The 19,204-nt window shown below is 40.5% G+C and overlaps 1 protein-coding gene across 2 annotated transcripts in view; it reads right to left on the bottom strand.

The window, feature by feature from the left end:
• Positions 1-545: 545 nt before the first annotated feature.
• Positions 546-19,204, bottom strand: part of GNAS (GNAS complex locus) — a 131,714-nt gene continuing 113,055 nt past the window's right edge. For both annotated transcript variants that reach the window (XM_063404247.1, XM_063404248.1), the window contains exons 6-12: positions 9,312-9,366; positions 8,900-8,973; positions 8,409-8,467; positions 6,859-6,979; positions 5,751-5,881; positions 5,167-5,234; positions 546-4,287 (exon numbers count right to left, since the gene is read on the bottom strand). In XM_063404247.1, the coding sequence (XP_063260317.1) occupies positions 4,141-4,287; positions 5,167-5,234; positions 5,751-5,881; positions 6,859-6,979; positions 8,409-8,467; positions 8,900-8,973; positions 9,312-9,366 (655 nt within the window). In that variant the 3' untranslated portion in view covers positions 546-4,140. The remainder of the gene's footprint in view (positions 4,288-5,166; positions 5,235-5,750; positions 5,882-6,858; positions 6,980-8,408; positions 8,468-8,899; positions 8,974-9,311; positions 9,367-19,204) is intronic.

Here is a 19,204-nt window from a genome sequence, read left to right as displayed (position 1 = left end):
CTTCCCTTCCTCTGGAGCTAGGACATGCCCTCAGTTAAATCCTGCCCTGATGCCACCAATCAAAACAGTTTTTAGATAAATGAAGAAAAGCCCTCAGGACTCCTGCCTATGACAGCTGATCCAGGATGCCTTTCTAGGCTTTTGCATCAAAGTCTGCTCCTATCCACTTGCAGAGCTCCAGTTTCAGCCTCTGAGAGCAGTTTTTGATGCTTTCAGAGGCAGCTGAATCCTTTTTTAGTCTGTAGTGGATTTATCTCTCCACATTATTAAAAAAGAAAAAACTCTTTAGGAGTTATCCCTACTCTGCTGCACCACACAATGTGTGTTCTGCTGCACAAATTACTAAAAGTTCTTGGGTTGAAATAAGTTACTGCAAATGCACAGTAGCTGATTTTGAAACCACAACATCTCTACAATTTATTATTATTTTTACAAAATACCCAAAGTGATCAGACCATATTGTAGGTTACTGGCTTGCCGAAGGTTGTTTTAAAATCAAAACCATCTCTGAGTTACAGAAGTGCCAAAAACAATCTTGAACCAGGTTTGTTTGTTGGTTTTTTTTGTTGTTTTCTTTTTAAACCAACCCCCATCCAACAAAACAGTTGTATAACTTAAAACAGAAACAAGAGTTTGTGTTGGAAACTATTGAAAAACCAACCCACCAAATGACACTTGAGCAGAAGCCTCGCATGGCAAAAAATCAGCTCAGGGCAGTTTAGTGCCAAAGTAAGACCCTCCATAGGTTTACAATGGAAATACTGACACAACCTCAACTACAGTGATGCAAATGTGCCCTAAAAACACTGTATTTGCTTTTATTAATAAAAGTGGTAGTGTTTACATTTGCAGGTATCTTACACTTCAGCATCACGATGAATACTGAGTAGAATGAGTTAAGTTTTGGCTGTAAGGTCAGAAGTTTCCAAACAGATGAATGAGACAGAAGTGACAGTCCTCAATCATGAAAACAAGAAGTTCAAATAAATAAATAAAACAAAACTAAGAAATATGGGTAAGCATTAGGTTGGAATGGTTCAATTAACTGCAAATTATGGCCACTAAATTAGAGACAGAAGAAAACACAGTTACTTATTAAATAGCAAGCATTAAAGCTTTATGGTTTTGTATTAAAAAAAAAAAAAAAGGAAAAAGAAAGCTGTTAAAAATAAGACTTGCATTTACCAGGCCACCAAACTGCATGGACTAATAAAGAGACTAACAAAGGCAATACTGAGACATTAAGACACACACACGCTCCGTACTTGTGCAACTCAACCATATTCAAAACAATTGCCTTTTTCCTCACATAAGAAAAAAAAAAGCATCCCCTAAACATATCTGTTCATATAAAGCTTTAGGTTTCTTAAAATGTTGCTGTCTTATATAGCTCATTGTTATTATGTGTCCTCCTCATCAGAGGAAGAAGCTTATTTTGTTAATTTTTTAAATGGAGGTGCTTTGTTTCTCTCAGACAAGAGATTACATTCCTCACACTACTACAGGTTTTCTCCATTTATAAATTTGGTGTTCACACCAACTCCTCCTAGGCTTAAAGAGATAAGGGTTGGCACTAAAATAAAGATTTTGGCTCCTGTAACTAAAATTAAGGCTCACAATGAATTTCCTTTCCACTACGTGTGTCCCGTTTTTACCTAGTGGAAACGCCAGCCCTTCACCTACAGGCACTGGATACATTCTGAATTGGAGGGGCCTCTTTTCAGTCGTGTTTCCTACAGTTCTACAAAGTTCAGGTGGCAACTGTCTAAACCTGTGAACAGGAAAGATCATTCTTGAAAGGCAAGTAACAAACAGCTAAATTTTTTCGACTTATTCAGTGTCTTCTGGAAGTAATTCTGAATTGAGATGGGACAGGAACTCCCTCACATCCCTGCTCTCCAGTGAAAATGGACTCTGTGATTCGTTTTAAGACTTTAGCCACAAAAGCAAACGAAAAGTCACAATTCTGAGCAGTTGCAGTTCTCAGTATTGAAAAGGCATCCGATACCTGAAGCAAATCTAGCTGCACAGACATCACTGACCACACCCTCACTTGAATTTATCCTGGATCTCTTCCCAAAAAAAGAAAAGCCAACACGGTCTCTTGGGTGGAGGGAAGCTAGTGTGAAAGGCAAAGAGGCAAGAATTTTGGTGTTTTTGTTTCTTTTCCTTTTAAAGTCACTGCAGTTAAGATCCAGATCAGTTTAGGGGTGTAAATGAAGGGGGAACAGGGGTGTTTGAGTAATATAGGCTAACACTGTTCTAGATGTGTTATTACAGCTGTAATTTCTGACTCTGTACAAATTGTACACGTAGGTTTAGACACATGAAAAAGTAACACACTCACAGAGACATAAAACACCTAGGTATAAAATATAAAGCAGTGTAGTAGTTACTAAAATTACATGCTCTCTTATTGCTACAGTGATTTTTGCTCTTTTTTCTTTTTACTGTACCACATGTTGTTCTAAGCATATAATTTGCATAAATTATTCAAGTTTAAGAAAAAAATCCACACATCTTCACTTTTAAGCTACTTATATAGTTAATATAAAACAAAAAAAAAAAGGTTCTAAAGTATCTCTTTATTAAAAGAGAAATAAAAATGTCGTTTGAAACTGGAATTCAGTGGCCAAATCCAAGGGCAGTGCACACCTTGTCATTCTGGTAGTCGTTGCCCACGCAGCGCAAGCCGAGGTTGGTGGGTATTTGGCCCAGTCTAGAGATGGTCACCAGACCTGCATGATGCCCTATGTGTCTGTTATTGTTCTGGTTTGTTTGTTTTTTATTTTTTTTTTTTGTCTTTAGCAAAAAAAAAGGACTATGAATGACCAAAGACTAACATTTATAATTTGTAGCAAAATTTGGTTTTATGTAGAAACAAGCCATGTTTTGCATTTGGATAGAGATTTAAATGAATTAAAGCTAAAAATTAAAAAGCATGATGCTGCAACATCTGGTCACTTGTTGAAGACCTCACTTTTAAAGTGGTTAAGTTTGCACAATTTGTACTTTTTTCTTTTTTTTTTTCTTTTTTTTTTCCTTTTTTTTTTTTACTAAACAGTATTTTTCCTTCTTTTATAAACCAGAAAAACTAAACTACAGATAAATTTTCCCTACCTTGAGCTAGTGCTGCAGATAGGGTTGACAAAGCTGTACAGCGCAATCAAACATACTTACATCTTAGCTCATTGTACAGGTACAGCCATAATCAAGGCACAAAGATCTTCTACAAGTTATTTTCAATAAAGTTGTACAAAATAATACATTTTACAGTCTGTACAAGAATAATAATCCAGCAGTAAAATAAAAAATGAGGGAAGGGAAGAAGAAAAAGAAGGGAAAGACTGTGAGGACTACAGTCCAGATAATGATTTTTAGAGCAGACGGGATCATCAGTGGACAAACTGAAAACAGTGTGTGGTTAACTCTCTCTGCAATCACAGGCCATACGCAGTTCAATTCATAAATGTCCATGGTTGTCTTTAGACCACCAAGACTGGTTTTAAAAATACCCTTCTGAAAAGTAGCAGTTGGTTTTTGCACTGTCTAGGTCTGTTGGAGAATTGTCAGTATTTCCGCCCAAAGCCACATTCCAGTCAGAGAACCAAACTCAAGGGTCTGTCTTCAAACTTGGTCTGTGACTTGGCACCTTCGTTACTCGGATGCAGTGAGTGATACAAAGTGGAGATCACGGGTTCTAGGATTATGCCCACAGCAGTGCTAAATTACCTAAAGTTTTCTCTCCCCCAATTTATGTTTCAACGTTTTAATTTTTTTCATCCCCAATTCTTTCAGGTGCTCCACATTCAGGGCTTTTAATTAATTAGGTTTTATTCTTTTTTTTTGTTTGGTTGGTTTGGTTTTTTTTTTCCTCTCTTTTTTGTTAATAACAGTGTTAGGGAATCCTCATGGAAATGGCCTTTTAAATGTTAGGGGCCATCTCAAACTGTCCGAGGGGTAAAGAAGCAAGCTTAGAAGTGCTGCTATTGTCCAGCAAGGAGAAAAAGTTGAGGGGTGCAAATCAATGGGAGATTTAAACAGTTCTCTTCCACCCTACGCGGGTGGTTTTCTTTCTTTCTTTTTTTTTTTTTTTAATAAGGAATAAGGAGTCCAAAACACAGAAAAAAGTGCTCTCCATCACAACAACTCGTATTGGCGAAGGTGCATGCGCTGAATAATGTCCCGACAGTCATTGAAAACCCTCCGGATGTTCTCTGTGTCCACAGCACACGTGAAGTGAGGGTAGCAGTAGTGCCTTCCATCTCCACTGGCTGTGCTGATTCTCTGTGCAAGGAGAGAGAAACACGGGGTTACAACAAACCCCACTGGGGAGCCCAGCCCGCCCCAAAGCCCGGCTCAGGGAAGGGGAGATGAGCGTGTGGGAGCTGTGTCTTCAAAAAGTGCACCTGAGTGGCAAAATGCCCACAGGGTTCTCACTCTCTCACCTGAAACATGGAATTTAAAATGATCAGAATTACACAGTGGTCACTGCAAGCTGGGGGATTTGAGGGAGGAATGAGAACTCAGGAAACTGCCATTGTTTATGTGCAGCTTTGGTGGGTTTAGCAACACAACTCCCAGTCCATTTGGCCATGAAAAAAGGAGGATTTTGCCTCCCTGTACAAAGATTTTATCCCTGCTTTGCACTTATGAAAAGCCTCCGTCAACTTTTTGTTTTGCTCCATTTTAAAATAAGTCCACAATTTGATTGGCAGGCTCACCATTACAAGTAATTGTAACAATATTTAAAAAAAAAAAAAAAAAAATTATGCCGATTATAGCTTCAGCTGACCAGAATTGGGAAAGATAATATGAAAAGAACATTGTTATCTGACAAATGAGGCATCTTTTAATTAGCCTCTATCTTTAGAAATAATGCATGGAATAAAAATCTGGCCCCATTAATAACAGCAGGACTTCACTCATCATTCCACTGGGGGTTTCTCAATTCTCGCCAATTCTTTTATTATTTAATTATGTACAAACAAATATCCAAAAAGCAGGTAAGAAACAGCAGTAAAGCTCATAAATATAACATGGCTGATGTAATGTGGATGTTAAATATAAACAACACAAGAAGTGACACCACTTTGCAGTAGATGAGCAAGAGCTTGGGTTTGAGAAGAATCACGTAAGAAATAGCCAAAGAAAGGAAATACTTACAAGAAACTCGTCTCTAATAAAATACTTGGCCCTTGTAACTCTGGGATCCTCACCAGGCTCTGGTGTTGCTGATTAATAATAAAATAAGTATCTTATTAAAACAGGTGTTTTCTGGTAATAGCACCTAAAAATCTCAACTTGTTCTGTTTTCTGCTCACATATGACAGAAATACACTTGGTAAAACTTACTGTGAGACAAGACAAACCATAACATCACTTAAATCAGCAGGGTTTCAGGAGAACAAGGGAATATTACAATATCCACAGTACCTGCATTTGGCAGGTAAGAGAAATGACCACAGGCAGGATTAGGGGGAGTCCACACATTTGTGACAAAATGTCAGACTGTGATCTACGCCAAAGTAAAAGGATTTTGTCATGATGAAATTATTAACATATTAAACATTTAGGAGGAGTGAATTTCTCATTATGAATACATTAAATTCAGCATTACAATTTGGCTAAAAGACATTGATGGTTACATCTACTTAAGAGTTTTCAAGTTGTAGCTGAAGCTACCAAACCCACCACAAACGCGATTAACAAGAAAATGATAAATTGCAAACAAAACTTAAAAATCTTACCATCATCTGGTGTAGTGTAGCGAGCAAATTCTGGAAAGTAGTCTTCAATTTTAGATTTCCCTGCCAAAACTTTCTCTGCTAGCAAATCTTGTTTATTCAGGAAAAGGATTACTGAAATGGTCCGTAGCCACCTGTGGAAAATAGAAACCAAACACTGTGAGGAGACACAGCCCAGATCACACAGGAACTTAAAATAAATACAGTCACACAGAATGTCTAGAGACAAGATCCTATGACACACTGGAATGAACTGGAAATATATATTTTTTATATATATATATTTATACCTGAATCCCAAGGGTGTAATTCCAGGGTGCACACCCTGAGGCTGTTTGGGTGCTCCCCACTTTGTGCTGTTAATCCAAACCCACCCGAGGGGAGCATCTCCACCTCCCAGAGCACTGCTCCATCACTACTTTAATTACTTCAGCCTCAATATGGCAATCAATTAGTAGCTGTGCAGAGCTCTTTTCAATGATCTGAGTGTAATAAACATTAAAGGTGGGAGGCTGTGACCAAAGAACCAGCCTAGACTGTGCAGGGAGATGTGAATAACAGAGCCCCCCATGCTGTTAACCCTGGTGGGCAGCCAAGCACCACACAGCTCCTCACTCACCTTCCTCCTCACGGGATGGAGGAGGAGGAAATGAAGAATGAAAGCAAAAAACTCTGGGGGTTGAGATAAAATATAAATGGTGACTGTTTAATTAGTGAAGGATAAGTAAAAGCGAGGAGAAGACAAAACAAGTGATGCAAAGGCAATCACTCCCCACCTCCTGGGGGCAGACCTCCCCAAATCCCCTCTGTCCCCCCTCACTGCAGAGCACGGTGTCATGTGGCACAGAACACAGCTCTCTGTGTTGTGTCACTCCCAACACCCCTGAGGATTCACTGCAGGGACAGTGAGGACAGAGAGGGCCCTGGTGTTCTGCACACACTGCACAGCACCATCACTGTGTTATCAGCATTGTTCTGGCCAAAACCTAAACCACGGAACTCTGTGAGTTGTTATGGAGAAAATGAACTTTGTCCCAGCCAGGCCCAGGCACAAGTGATGGCTGCAGTGAGGCAGGATCAGCAATCCCAGAGATAAGAGCCTTTCACAGACCTGTTGTTCCAGATACTCTTGAAGAGGTTTAGTGCTTCCTGCAGCCGATTGGTCTGATTGTCCTCTCGTATCACCATGTTGTAGCTACTGCTCGCCACCACAAATATGATAGCAGTCACATCTAAACCAAGAAATAACCTTTAGTTAATGCCAAACTTCAGAGGAAATATCCAGGAATCATCAAGGTCAATAAGAAGCTGCCAGGCTTTCAGCTCCCTGCAGAGAACAGGCTGGGATGCTGTTGCTGACAGCTTTTTAAGCACCAGGAATCCAAAAAGAAAGTGAAGAAACCATGGAAGACAGGCAAGGCAGGCCCCAGAACAGAAGCTGACAGAATGACAGAAAATGTAAGAGAGAAAGGAACTGAAGGAAGAGAGAGAAACTGAAGAAGCCAAGAGGAAAATTTAAAGATTTAAAACGTGCCCAAGAAAACTGGAAACAATGTGAGCTTTTGGACAGGGAGGTCCTTGGGGGAAAATCTCAGGACAAACAGCACTTTTGATTTGTGCAAAGAGCAGTAATAACAACAGCAGACTGCAGTGAATTCATGGTTAATTGCTGTGGTCCCCCTGTGGTGTTTCACTGCTCAGAGCCCCATCTCCTCCCTGGGAGGCACTCCCAGGATCCAGATCCCCGTGTGTGTGTGCTGCTCCTCACACTCACTGCCAGGCTCAGCCACCTCAGCACCAGAACACATGAGTCACACCATGAGCTAACAGGAAGAGGAAGGAGCAGAGGTAAAACCCAAACAAATCTGTCACTAATAGCACAGAAGAAAATATTGCACAGTCCTTCCACACACATACACAGTGTCCAGGGGATTCTGTGACAGGAACTGTAGCAATGGACCATGAATTTCATGTTGCATTCTGCTTTGTTTATTCTCTAGGATGTCATCGTAACTTCTCTGTCATGCTTCAGGACAGACACAGAACTGCCTAATTTCAGTCATGTGGGAATTAAACCTGACCTCAACTCATGGGGACGTGGTGTTAAGAGACTCCAGCTCTCAGCAGATGTGTCAAACTAGACAGATGCTTCCTACAACCTCATTCTGCATTACTGGGTCAGTGCTGATTCAGAAGAAGCATCACAACAGAGCCAAGTGGCTGCTATTATACACAAAAATGTGATAATCTGATTCTGTGCATATAATAATTATCCTATATTTTGTATTCTGCACAGGCACGTCTATACGTAAACCTGCATGTGGAGGACAGAACATGTGGAATTTACACTCTCACAGCTGGCAAATAATGCACAAAGCCACCTCCAAAAATACCTGATCAACTGAAGAGAGGGAAGCCAAAAAAAGGGACAAGCTGAAGTTAAACACAAATTCCTCTCCACCTTCATTCTCCTTCAAGATATTCTATGTAGTTAGAGGAGTTTACATATCAAGAAAACCTCAATCCTGTATGACTGTTAGATAATTTCTTATTGAGATATGTGGAAAGATGATGGATTTCCCACAATTGAGAAAATGAAGATTAGGCACTACAGCTCTGCAGAGAACAATTTTAAAAAGCCAGCAGAAATTCTAATCCTACCATTAAAACACTGGATCCATTTTCGGCGTTCATCTCGTTGCCCTCCAACATCAAACATACTGAGGAAAAAACATAAATCCAATCAGTCAGAATCATTTTGTGCTGAGTTTTTTGTTTGTGTCTGCATGCCAATGGAAAAGGTAAGAAACTCTAGGACTTCTGTGTCACAGAAGTTAAAGAGGATCTTGGATTACAAGAACCTGAATAGGTAAATCCATGAACACATGCATGCAGAGAAAATGGATTTAAAACATTTTGTTCTTTGTGATTTAAAATGAAGCAGAAATTGCACACCAATCTGCATTTCATTTTCAAACCAGACTACTAAATTAAAAAATCATAAAATGCTTCCTTTCTATTAAACAGCAATACTTGAGAAATACAGTAGGCTCAATGAATATATGGTAGGCTCTCCTCCCAATTTACCTTGGTATTTGTCTGTGTTGTATTAAAAAAATGTAAAAACATAAAAAAGAAAGAATTATACTTACTGAAAATTTACTTTATCCACCTGAAACTTGGTTTCAAAAATTCCTGATGTCAAAACTCTGCATCTGAGAAGATCCTAAAGCATAAAGGGAAATGCACTGATTCAGCACAGATACTTGGTGAGTTTCCATATATCCAGCAATGGAAATAAATCCCTTTTTATCCATGCTGTACTACAACACCAGGGAACAGCACTGGAGTGTTCAGTGTCACAGAGGCATGATGGAAATCTTGTAAGTGATGTAACCTTGTACATCATTTATGTGTATAAACATAATCCAAAGGACAAAGCTATTTTGACTGGAATACTAAATATGTACAGCGCATGGCAATACCTGAAATGGCAATTAGAAAATGAATGAGGGATGAAGGGGGCAGATAAATGGTGTAATTTCCTCCCAAGGCTCCACATACCTGGTCAGACGGGGTGTACTCGTTCTGTTTGACTATGTCAATCTTGTCTAGAAAACTGAGGAGAGGAAAGAAAAAAGAGAAACTCGTCACTCTCTGATGAGACCAACTTTCTGACGCTTCAGTAACCAACAATTCCCAGGTAAAATCTGGCGATTTTACACTCCCAGGCTCACAAAACGCTGAAAAATCACAGAGAAATGGTTTAGTTTGTGTTCCTATTCTCAGCGTTCCCAGCAGCAGCCGGCAGAGGGCTGAGCTCAGCTCAGTGAATGCAGCGGGAATCTCATCCCAGCCCCTCCCTCGGCCACAGCCACCCCGGAGTTTAATCTGGGTCATTTATTCACACGGATCCTACACAGAACCTGCTGCCATCAACGATGAAACAATGACTCAAGCCTACATGTACTTCCCCTGAAAGTAAAATGAGTATTTTTAAACAACTTATCAACTCTGTAGTTCTTCACATAAATGAAAGCCCTAAACCAATTTCAGTAATAGTTAAGTGAGAGGGGATACTGCTTTTTCTGTCAGCTGCTGTATCAGTGTTTCAGGAGCAGCAGTTGGCTAAATGGGTAGTAAGAGATGTATTTTGTTCAAATTCATTAGGTATTACCTATATATGAAATTCTGCAGTATTTAAAAAAAAATTAGTTTATTTTACTAATTAGCTATAACCTCATAACTATCTTTCATCAACTCAAAGAGCAAGAATCTCAAGGAATGAGTTAATTCTGCTTTATTGTGGTGGCAAACCAGCAGCTCAGGATGCAGATTTGATGGTGTTTGCCCCCAGTCCCACTGCCCAACACCAGGTCCCCTTTGCTCAGCCTCTTCCACTTCAGCAGTGCCTTTACCCCGAACATTAATGATTAATCAGCCTTTAAACCAATCGGCTTTGAGCTCCCTTTGAAATTCCTCTGCATGAATTGTTTTCTCTCTGAAGCAGAAATCACAAAGGAAAGGGGAGTTTTCCCTGCCTCCTTTAATGTGCACGAACAACAGGCACAGTTCAGCGGGGAAAAGGGAGCCCTGTGCCAGATCCACAAATCAAAAACTCACAAAACTCCCAGTGAAGCCATCACACAGCTCAGCCCCAATTTCAGCCCCACCTGACTTCCCAAAACACCTAACAGGAGCAGGGAAAGGGGGGAAAAATAATCCTCTTATTTTACAACTGCTTCAGTGCAATGCCCTTTTCACCAGGAACTAGATGATCTTGCTTCAGACACACATGAAAATTAATTTTTGTTTAGACTGAATTACAGAATTTTAAACATATTAAAATATATCTCTTAAGTGAACACGCTACAAAAGCACGTGAGACAAAGTGCAAAGATCAATCTCCATCATGGAGCGTGACACGGCCACAGACACACAAGGATAAAGTGGTGGCAAACTGTGCTCTGCAATTTGCAAGCTGCATTTTTTCCTCATATCTTCCAAGCTGTTAAGTCATTTTCTCTCTTTTTTTTTTTTTAATCCAAAGGGAAAATAAAACTCTCTGTTCAGTACACAGAGGATGTTAAATACGTACAACAGCCGTGTGTTCCAAGCAGCACGAGTGTTTCCACCCCATCCTCTCCCCTCAGAGCAGTTTCAGAATCACGTGGCAATTTCACAAGTTGGGGGATGCTTGAAAAATGTTCCGAACAGAACATGTTCATCAAGATATAAAGGTGATTACTGCAATCACCCGGCCTTTCTGTATGAATTTATCCAAGCAGAACATTTTATTCTGGGTTCCACAAGAGGTGGGGTTTTGGTTTTGTTTTTGGCTTTGGGGATCTTGTTTTATTTTTAAACACTCTGCTAATCAGCTTAATGGATTTTGGAAGCTGAAAATTAGAAAATAACAACAAGATATTACTAAAACCTGGAACTGAAAGTACAAACCTCTTACTGTTGTTTATGCAGACTATTTTTAGGCCTATGATTTCCTTGAAAAACATCAGCCACATAGGAGCAGTAGTACTGTACTTGAGATGAATTCCAACAGCAGTGCTCATGCCAGGTAAAACAAGTTCGAATGGAATAAACATTTCTTCTTCCCCCCAAAACAAGCTCCATCATTCAGCAACATCTGATACTCCTAACAATGTGAAGGAAGACTTTCACTGTGTGACAGTCACCAGAAAACCCCTCCTGCTTCCAGGGCATTTTAGGGAAAATGGAGCACAGCAAAAGGTTTGATGAAGATTTCCTCCTGTGCCTTTCACCAAAGTCTGCTCCAGCAGCTTTAGAAAGGGCTAAAGGCATTAAAAAGCAGTTTGATTTTCTGCTCACATGTAAAGAAAGAGAATTGTTCTCTCGGTTGGTCAATGTAAAAATAAATGTGAGGAGAAAAGGGGAGCAGAAATTTGATCTGCTCTGATACACCTAAAATAAGGAGCAACAGCAGGAGCATGAGAGTTCAGAAAAGATCAATACACTGTGTTCAGAGACTTCTCAGTCAATGGTAGTCAAAACCAAACAATTTATCCAGTAAATTAAACTAATAATCCAGTCAGATGAGAACAAAGCCCAATTCAAAATAAACACAAATTCACCATCATTAATTTCTATTTTTAATTCTTGCTATGCTCTACCCAAAACACAAGTGAGGCCACTTGAGTACTACTCTGTGTGCTGAATTCACTGCTGTGAGAGATTGTTCTAAGCCTGCTGGAGACGTGCCCACCATCTACTGTGTCAGCAGTGAACTTACAGGCAGAAACAGAAGTGACCTTGATGAAATAATTCACATAAAACTGTCAAGCCACAAAACCAAATTTTATACTGCGAGCAAGCCTTGAACCAAGTTACAAAGTTAGTGGGGTTTTTTTGTTCTGTAAAATCTTCCCAGAGATTATATGGAAAAGCAATTTTCCAGAAAGCAAATAATTCATTCAGCATTGCTGCCAATTCTCACTTTGGGCCACATTCTGGACAGGGACTAAATAACAGGATCAGCTACTGCTCTGCAAAATTCTGTCACGTTGTAAGAGGCTCTTTTGCCTGTGCTATAAAACATTGGTACTGCTCTAACACTAACAAAAAAAACCTCAAAAGACTTCAGATTATTTGTAGCCAGCAACACTGAGAGAAGCATCTCTAGGACAGCACCAGTTGTGTCCCAGAGATATTAAAATGAAAGGTATTAACAAAAAATTAAAATAATCTGAAATAAAAAAAATATGCTGCATTTTGTGTCCCTTTTTTTGGCTTAGGGAAGGAAAACCACATGTGAAATGCTCCAAGCAGATCTTTGTGACAACTAAAGTGTCTTTAATTTTAAGGGTGCACTCAGGAGGCAGAGTCACAGAGAGAGCCACACACAGGCTTTCCTTAGCCCCAGCAGGTCTAAGTAATTAAGCCATACATGTATCCTCAACTCTTTCCAAGTTTTAACTAAAACCTATTATGCCAAACCCATGTCCCAATTTTCAGATGGAGATATATGCCAGTACCCAAGTTATTCTGGAGTTCTTTCATCCAGAGCGAGCTGCTTTATCCCTGTGAGGAGGGAATTTCCTGAATGAAGAGTGCTGCTGCCAGACAAAGGACTGCAGCTTGTTTTCCCTGCTGGAAAGGTGTGTAACACACGAAACCTTCCACCTCAGAACCAGCACAGCCTCACCCTCCGGGGCAGCACGGGAAGGGAACTCAGGCTGCCTTTCCTCGAGCATTTCCTGACAGCCTTCTCAATAAACTTGAAGTGAAATGTTATTCTCTGTCATCTGACGAAATGGTTGGCAGACAGGATTTTTTTTTTTCTGCTTTGTGAAGAAGAGCTTTTGTTTTCAGCCTGGAACAACACTGCAATGGTGTCTTCAACCTGACAACACACCTATATTTGAAGAGCTTTATTTCCATCAGGGGTTTTTTTCTGGTCAAGTCATAACTTGAATTTGCATATAAAATGTCTCCCTTGAAAGACACAATGAGATCTCATCTTCAGTGTCAGCAAGACACTTAATGAAATCAAGAATTCAATCCCAACTAAAAACAACATTTGTTTATAACTTATAAGCCTCAACAGTAGCACTGAAACTCTGTATTTGTGAAGTTTCTGACAGTCTCGAGCTATTTTACAGACAGTAAATCAGACTTCCAGCTCCTGCCTGCCTTCACTGAGGCTGCATTTCCTGCCTCCACCATCACACCCCAAAATGCACACGCTGCATTCACCCTATTTTAAAGGTAGGCACACTGAGTGTTAATTGTCCCAAGTCCCTTGAGGTGGTGGAAATTATTTTTCATTTCCACTGACTCAGGTGTTTCTACCAAGATATTACTAAGAACCCACCAGAATATTACTAAGAATTATCAAGATGTTACTAAGAATTACACTGACATTTCTCCTGATCACCTCTAAAACAGTCTTTCCAATTCAGGTTTCTATGAGCAGAAAGAAATAAATAGTTTTTACTGATCACCCTAAAGACCAAATGGTGCAAATGCTCAGCAGATTTTTATTTATCTACATACTATCAGAACTACAAAGTACTACTTAAATTAGTTTTAAGCTGAAATCTAACTCAACATTAACAGTATTTATTGTAAACAAGAGTGCATTTTTTATTTTTCAGAACAGACCACGCTTCACTTCTGCTTTCCTGCCATTTTAGTCCTTGCCATAATCCTTTATGTTATTCAGCAAAGCTTTCTAAAAGCCCTGCAGTTAACTGTTTGGTAAATTCTTTCTTCAGCTATGCTGAGCCAGAGACACAGGACGAGTACAAAGATATAAAACTCCCTTTTAAAAGGGTATTTGTGTATGAACAAATTGAATGTCCCTTGACTCTGTCCCCTTCTGCTGCTCAAAGCAAGCAGGGGTGGGGAGAGGAGGGAATCCTGTTCCTTAAACTGGTATTAAAGATTCCAGCTCCTTTATTTTGCAAGAGGAGCAGAACAGCAAGCAAAGTTACAGGAATGATGCAAATAAAACAAGCAATTGTTCAATCTGCTGGCATTTACAGTGTCCTGCAAACATGGACAGCATGTGACACCAAACTTGTCAGGTTTTTCCTCAAATGTCAGTTAAAAATCAAACCTGAGACATCAGGAGATTTTGACTGTTTTTTACAGATATACTGGTATTGTCTATTATTTGCAAAGGGGGAGCTTTTACTGCTGAAAATGTGCCACAAACATTACTGGAAAATTAAAAATGCTCAGAAAGGCACAGCTCTTTTTTCTGCCTAAACAAAACTAGATAAGGAGAGAGAAAATAAATTCCAAAACCTTTGTAATTACTTTAACAACTTTACAATCAGGAAAGAGAAAAAACCTTTACAGAGACAGGCATGTAGGGACAATACTGTCCCATGTATTATTGATATAATTAGGAAAGCACTATATTGCATCTAAAAACACCTCATATACAATGTTCCTGTAACAACATTCTCCATGTCACTCCTCGGACATAAGGATCCCACTGAAAACCAGATTTATGTTGGAAATGAACCTCGAAATGTAGAATAAGACGTGAACAGAAGGAAACCAAAACCCGACTCTCAAGAAAACTTCTCCAAGAAGCTGCAAACACTTTTTGATTTCCAGTTTCAAGCTGAAGGGTTATTATGATTTCCTTATCGAAACTGTAAGTCACACAGAAAGTTTAACAGATAGTCTAAAGCTCAGAATTTAATTATAGATGGTATCAATGCGTACATATCCCAGAAAAGTGATTTTCAAGCGGCCCCAGCTGTAATTCCAAAAGAACCTCGAGCATTCCAGCCACTTGGAGGCGGAGGGGCACCATGGGTCTAATTTTGAAGCAAATAATGAGAAAGCTGAAAAGTATGACTCCATATATTTGGAATCATCTTGTGGTAATCAAGGTTACAGTTCCTTATATGGCGTGGAGAACTTGAAGCACACACAAAAAATAGAGTATTAAAACTATGGGGTACAAAGAAAGGCAACTATTGCAAAAACCCAGGACGCCCCAGCGAAGCCCCCTTTAATTTTGTGTCTCCGTGAAGTTCAAACCTTGCCCTAAAAACGAGGCTGGTTACGCACCCGGCTTCCCAAAGCGCCTAATTAAAGCAGCGTAATCTGCCGGCAGGCATGAATGAATTGCACACAAACCCAGCAGAACCAAAGCAGCCCTTCAAAAACTGCCGGCGCTCCAAAAGGGAAATGGGCAAAAGGTAGGAGAAAGAGAAAAATCTATTTAAAGAGGTTGTAGTTGTCTCTTTTTTTTTTTTTTTTTTTTTTTTTTTTCCCTCCTCTCTCTGCCTGTCTAAAGTTAGTCTGGCTTAGAGGATGCACTAACTTTCCCAATCAGTTTTACATTACAGCACAAGTCCAGAAATAGCTCGCAGCCGCCTTGGCCTCTAGCACGGTTGCCATGACAATGGAACCACAGGGCTATAAATAGCTCATCAGCACCAAATCTTGTGAGACACATCTGGAATGGGGCCAGCCCAGCCCCGGCCTGACAAATAAAAATAGGCACAGGCACTTTCAAAGGCTGCAAAGGTACAATGTGGCTCGGGCTGTGCAGAGCAGGGCAGGGAAACGGGTTTGATTGCTTGTTAGCACGAGATTTATTTGATAGGAGATTGGGAGAGGTATAAAAGTCACTTTATTGCATACTAAACAGCCAGCCTTTCTCTAAGGTCTATTTTTCTTTCTTTTCCCCACCCGTCTGCAGCACAACCACCCTGCTTTGAAACTATAACAATGCAGCCTTTTGCCCAGGAGACCATTAAAATAAGGAAAAACAGAAGGGAAAAAAGAGATCTTCAAATCTTCCCCCCCCCCACAATTATTTCTGTACATTTTTGGCTCAAGTGCGTTGAGTGCTCCTGCGGGTCTGACAGGCATCCTGGCTGGGATCCTGCCCGGGCTGGAGCACTTTGCTCCACCTAAAATCAGTCTCAGGCTGCTCCGAGCCTCCAGGAGCCCGGAGAGGGATGTGGTTCCCAAATCCTTGTGTCAGGGCTGCTCTCAGCATCATCCCTTTGGACCTCAGCATGGCACAGAACCAGATCCACATCCCATCCCATCCCATCCCATCCCATCCCATCCCATCCCATCCCATCCCATCCCATCCCATCCCATCCCATCCCATCCCCACCAGCTCCATGCCACCAAACTGCCTCCGGAGCCAGCATTTCTTCCACTTAGTGGGTGAGAAAATGCCGTATTTTTAGCACAGACTCTTGATCAACCCATTCAATTACATCCAAATTATCTGTGTGGGAACAGAATGTTATGTCAAAAATGTTATTCAGTGTATTTGTCAATATTACCCAACAGAAGCCATTTGTATAATGAGGAGATTCAATATTTTCTGCAGCACAGGAAAGCAGCAGCTCAGGATTCAGACTGAAGTTGTGAGACTTTGTTATTCCATAGGCACTGGGAGTAGTAAGTCAGCATGATATAACGCAGAGAACACCACTCCCAAAATATAAAATCCTAGCTGCTCTATCAAAAACCAATAGAGACTACAGATGGTGATCAAGAAACTGCAACTATAATAAGCATTGAGCCACAGTAAAATATCTTCTGCCAAAAAGGCACCGTGCACACGCTCCACGCAAACTGCACCATCAGCCCACAGGATTCCTTTAGGTCCCTACATGGATATTTTCATTGCTAAAAATTTTTTTTTTTGTATCTAAAAATTGTAGAGTTACTTCCACCCAGGCTTCAAGCTGTATGTAAACTTCCCTCCCCTCCTCCCTGCCTTCCACCACATCCAGTTTGCTCCCCTGCCATCTGAACAATGCACACCTCAGAACAGCGGCTTGCACAGAAGGATTTTGGATTATGTATTTTAAAGCATGCAATGCAGGATTTATTGGTTTTTATAAAGATACTCCAAGTTAGTCTAAGAGCCTATCACCAGCTGCAAGTTTTGATTTAAATCATATAAAAAATATTTTTTTTTCTTCTTTAAGAAAGAAACTCATACATCACTACAATATAGCCCTTTCTGGCCCACATAAGGGACAAACTTTCTCATTTTCTCTGGCAGAAAGATGAGGGGGAGAGGGCTCTAGAGCAGCAAACACTACACAGGATGAGCCCAACCCGGCCAAAATTCCAGTTTTTCACTGGAAGGGCTTCCATGGCATCCCCAGCTCCTCTCTGCCATGAACTCCTTGCCTTGAGTGGACAGTCCTGATGGAGGATGTGTGCTCCTTTACGCTGACCAGGGGCGCTGCTCACCCAAATCCTGCATCCTGCACCCATTCCCAGCCCTCTCATGAACTCCCTGCACAGCCATATTTAATACAGCAACAACCTATGCATGTCACAGGTGTAAGTCTCCTATTGTAGGCTGCTCTGAGCAATTAAAACAGGTGATTCTAATGGGATATCCTCCCATTGTCTTTCAACCAAGTTATTTTTATTAATCTTGTCCTCATGGTCTGTAACTCCCTCCAGTGCCATCAAATCAGTAGAACTGATTTCAGCGGATAAACACCAGCATGTATCTGTAATTTTTAAGCTGCATTATTATAACAGAATTAATGACATCACTAAATACATAAAAAATTATGTTAACAATTTAAAATATTAATAAAACTGCAATAAGATGATAAAAGAATTAACAAGCTTAATGCTCTGTACTAGCTTCCCTAAACTGAAGAAATACAGGTATCTGCAAAACCAGATAAAATAAAGGTTCAGACAGTTCCACGTTTTTTCAGCTTGTGTGTGCCTTGTAAACCTAAACCTAAAGAGGGAAAATACAGAACCAGGCACTTCCCCAGTTACTACTGGAAAAATAGCCACCATCACTTTGAACTGGAATTTTAGGGACAAGGCTAGGTGGAGCTGATAGGACCTCACGTGACAGAAAAGGAATTTTGAACCGAGACCGAGTTTCCGCAGGAATTAAGGAAGCAGTGATAGCTCAGGGAAGGAATCAGGCCCCAGATGGGCCCAAAACAATGGGGAGACAAACCTCAGCTGGGCTCTGAGCAGGGTGGTGAGGGAGGACTTCACTTTCCTATTTCAATACACTTGTACAAAGATCTTCAGAAAATTAGTTTGCTTGTGTTTAGATGCAAGATCTAAACCCAGTGCTGGAATCTTGTCTACTCAGGCACCATCCCAGCTGAGATTTCTGCTCAGTGCTTTAGGACGTTGGGTTCTCTGGCAGTAATTTTGCCTCTGATGCTGCTCCCAGGACACTGAAATGTTCATTTCTGTCCCTCGGTGTCCCCACAGGACCGAGTACCTGTCAATCCCTGCTGGGGCTGCCAGTCCACAGCTCACAGCAGCTCACGCTGCCGCTGCTGCTTTCCTCACAGGAATGTGGCTTCCCCCCCTCCTTCTTCTTTAAACCTTCTGCTTTCAACTCAGCAAAACCAGCTCCAGGCCTCTGTAAAAGCAGAGGCACAAGCTGGCACCTGGAGTTGAAAGCATCTGTAAAAAGCACACCTCTCATTTGGCAGTGAGTTGTAATAATACAGTTATTATTTTTTTTCTTTTTCTTGAAAACATTTGCTTGATCATGAAATTTAATACCAGGCATATTTTAAAAATATAATTTTAAACCAAGTAAATGACACAGAGCTGCAACAGCATTTTATACTGTGAATTTTGAGCACTGCAGGGACAGTCATCTTTGGATACAGTGAAAAGCAAATATCTGGTTCTGTGTTCTGCCATACAACAAAGTGAAGAAGTCAAGTTTAAGTGCCTGTCTGTCCCTGGCACACATTACACTCAGGCAGATAAAAGGAGCAAGAAATCAAGCTTGAAGCCAAAATCAAAGGTAAATAATAAAGGTGACCACGTTACTTCTGTGGAAAAGCCATTCATAGGAGTCACCATGGTTCTGGAATAGCACAGCCCTCTTTTATTCCCAGTGAAAAACCTTTCAGTCATCCAGTTTCATGGTTCTGCTTTTTGTGGAGTGTTTTGCTACTCTTAAAAAGAAAATC

This window comes from Prinia subflava, chromosome 8, assembly GCF_021018805.1.
Source record: "Prinia subflava isolate CZ2003 ecotype Zambia chromosome 8, Cam_Psub_1.2, whole genome shotgun sequence".
In the NCBI taxonomy this organism is placed as follows: Eukaryota; Metazoa; Chordata; class Aves; order Passeriformes; family Cisticolidae; genus Prinia; species Prinia subflava.
Note: the sequence above shows the minus strand (reverse complement) of the source record. Positions and strands in the feature narration are given on the sequence as shown.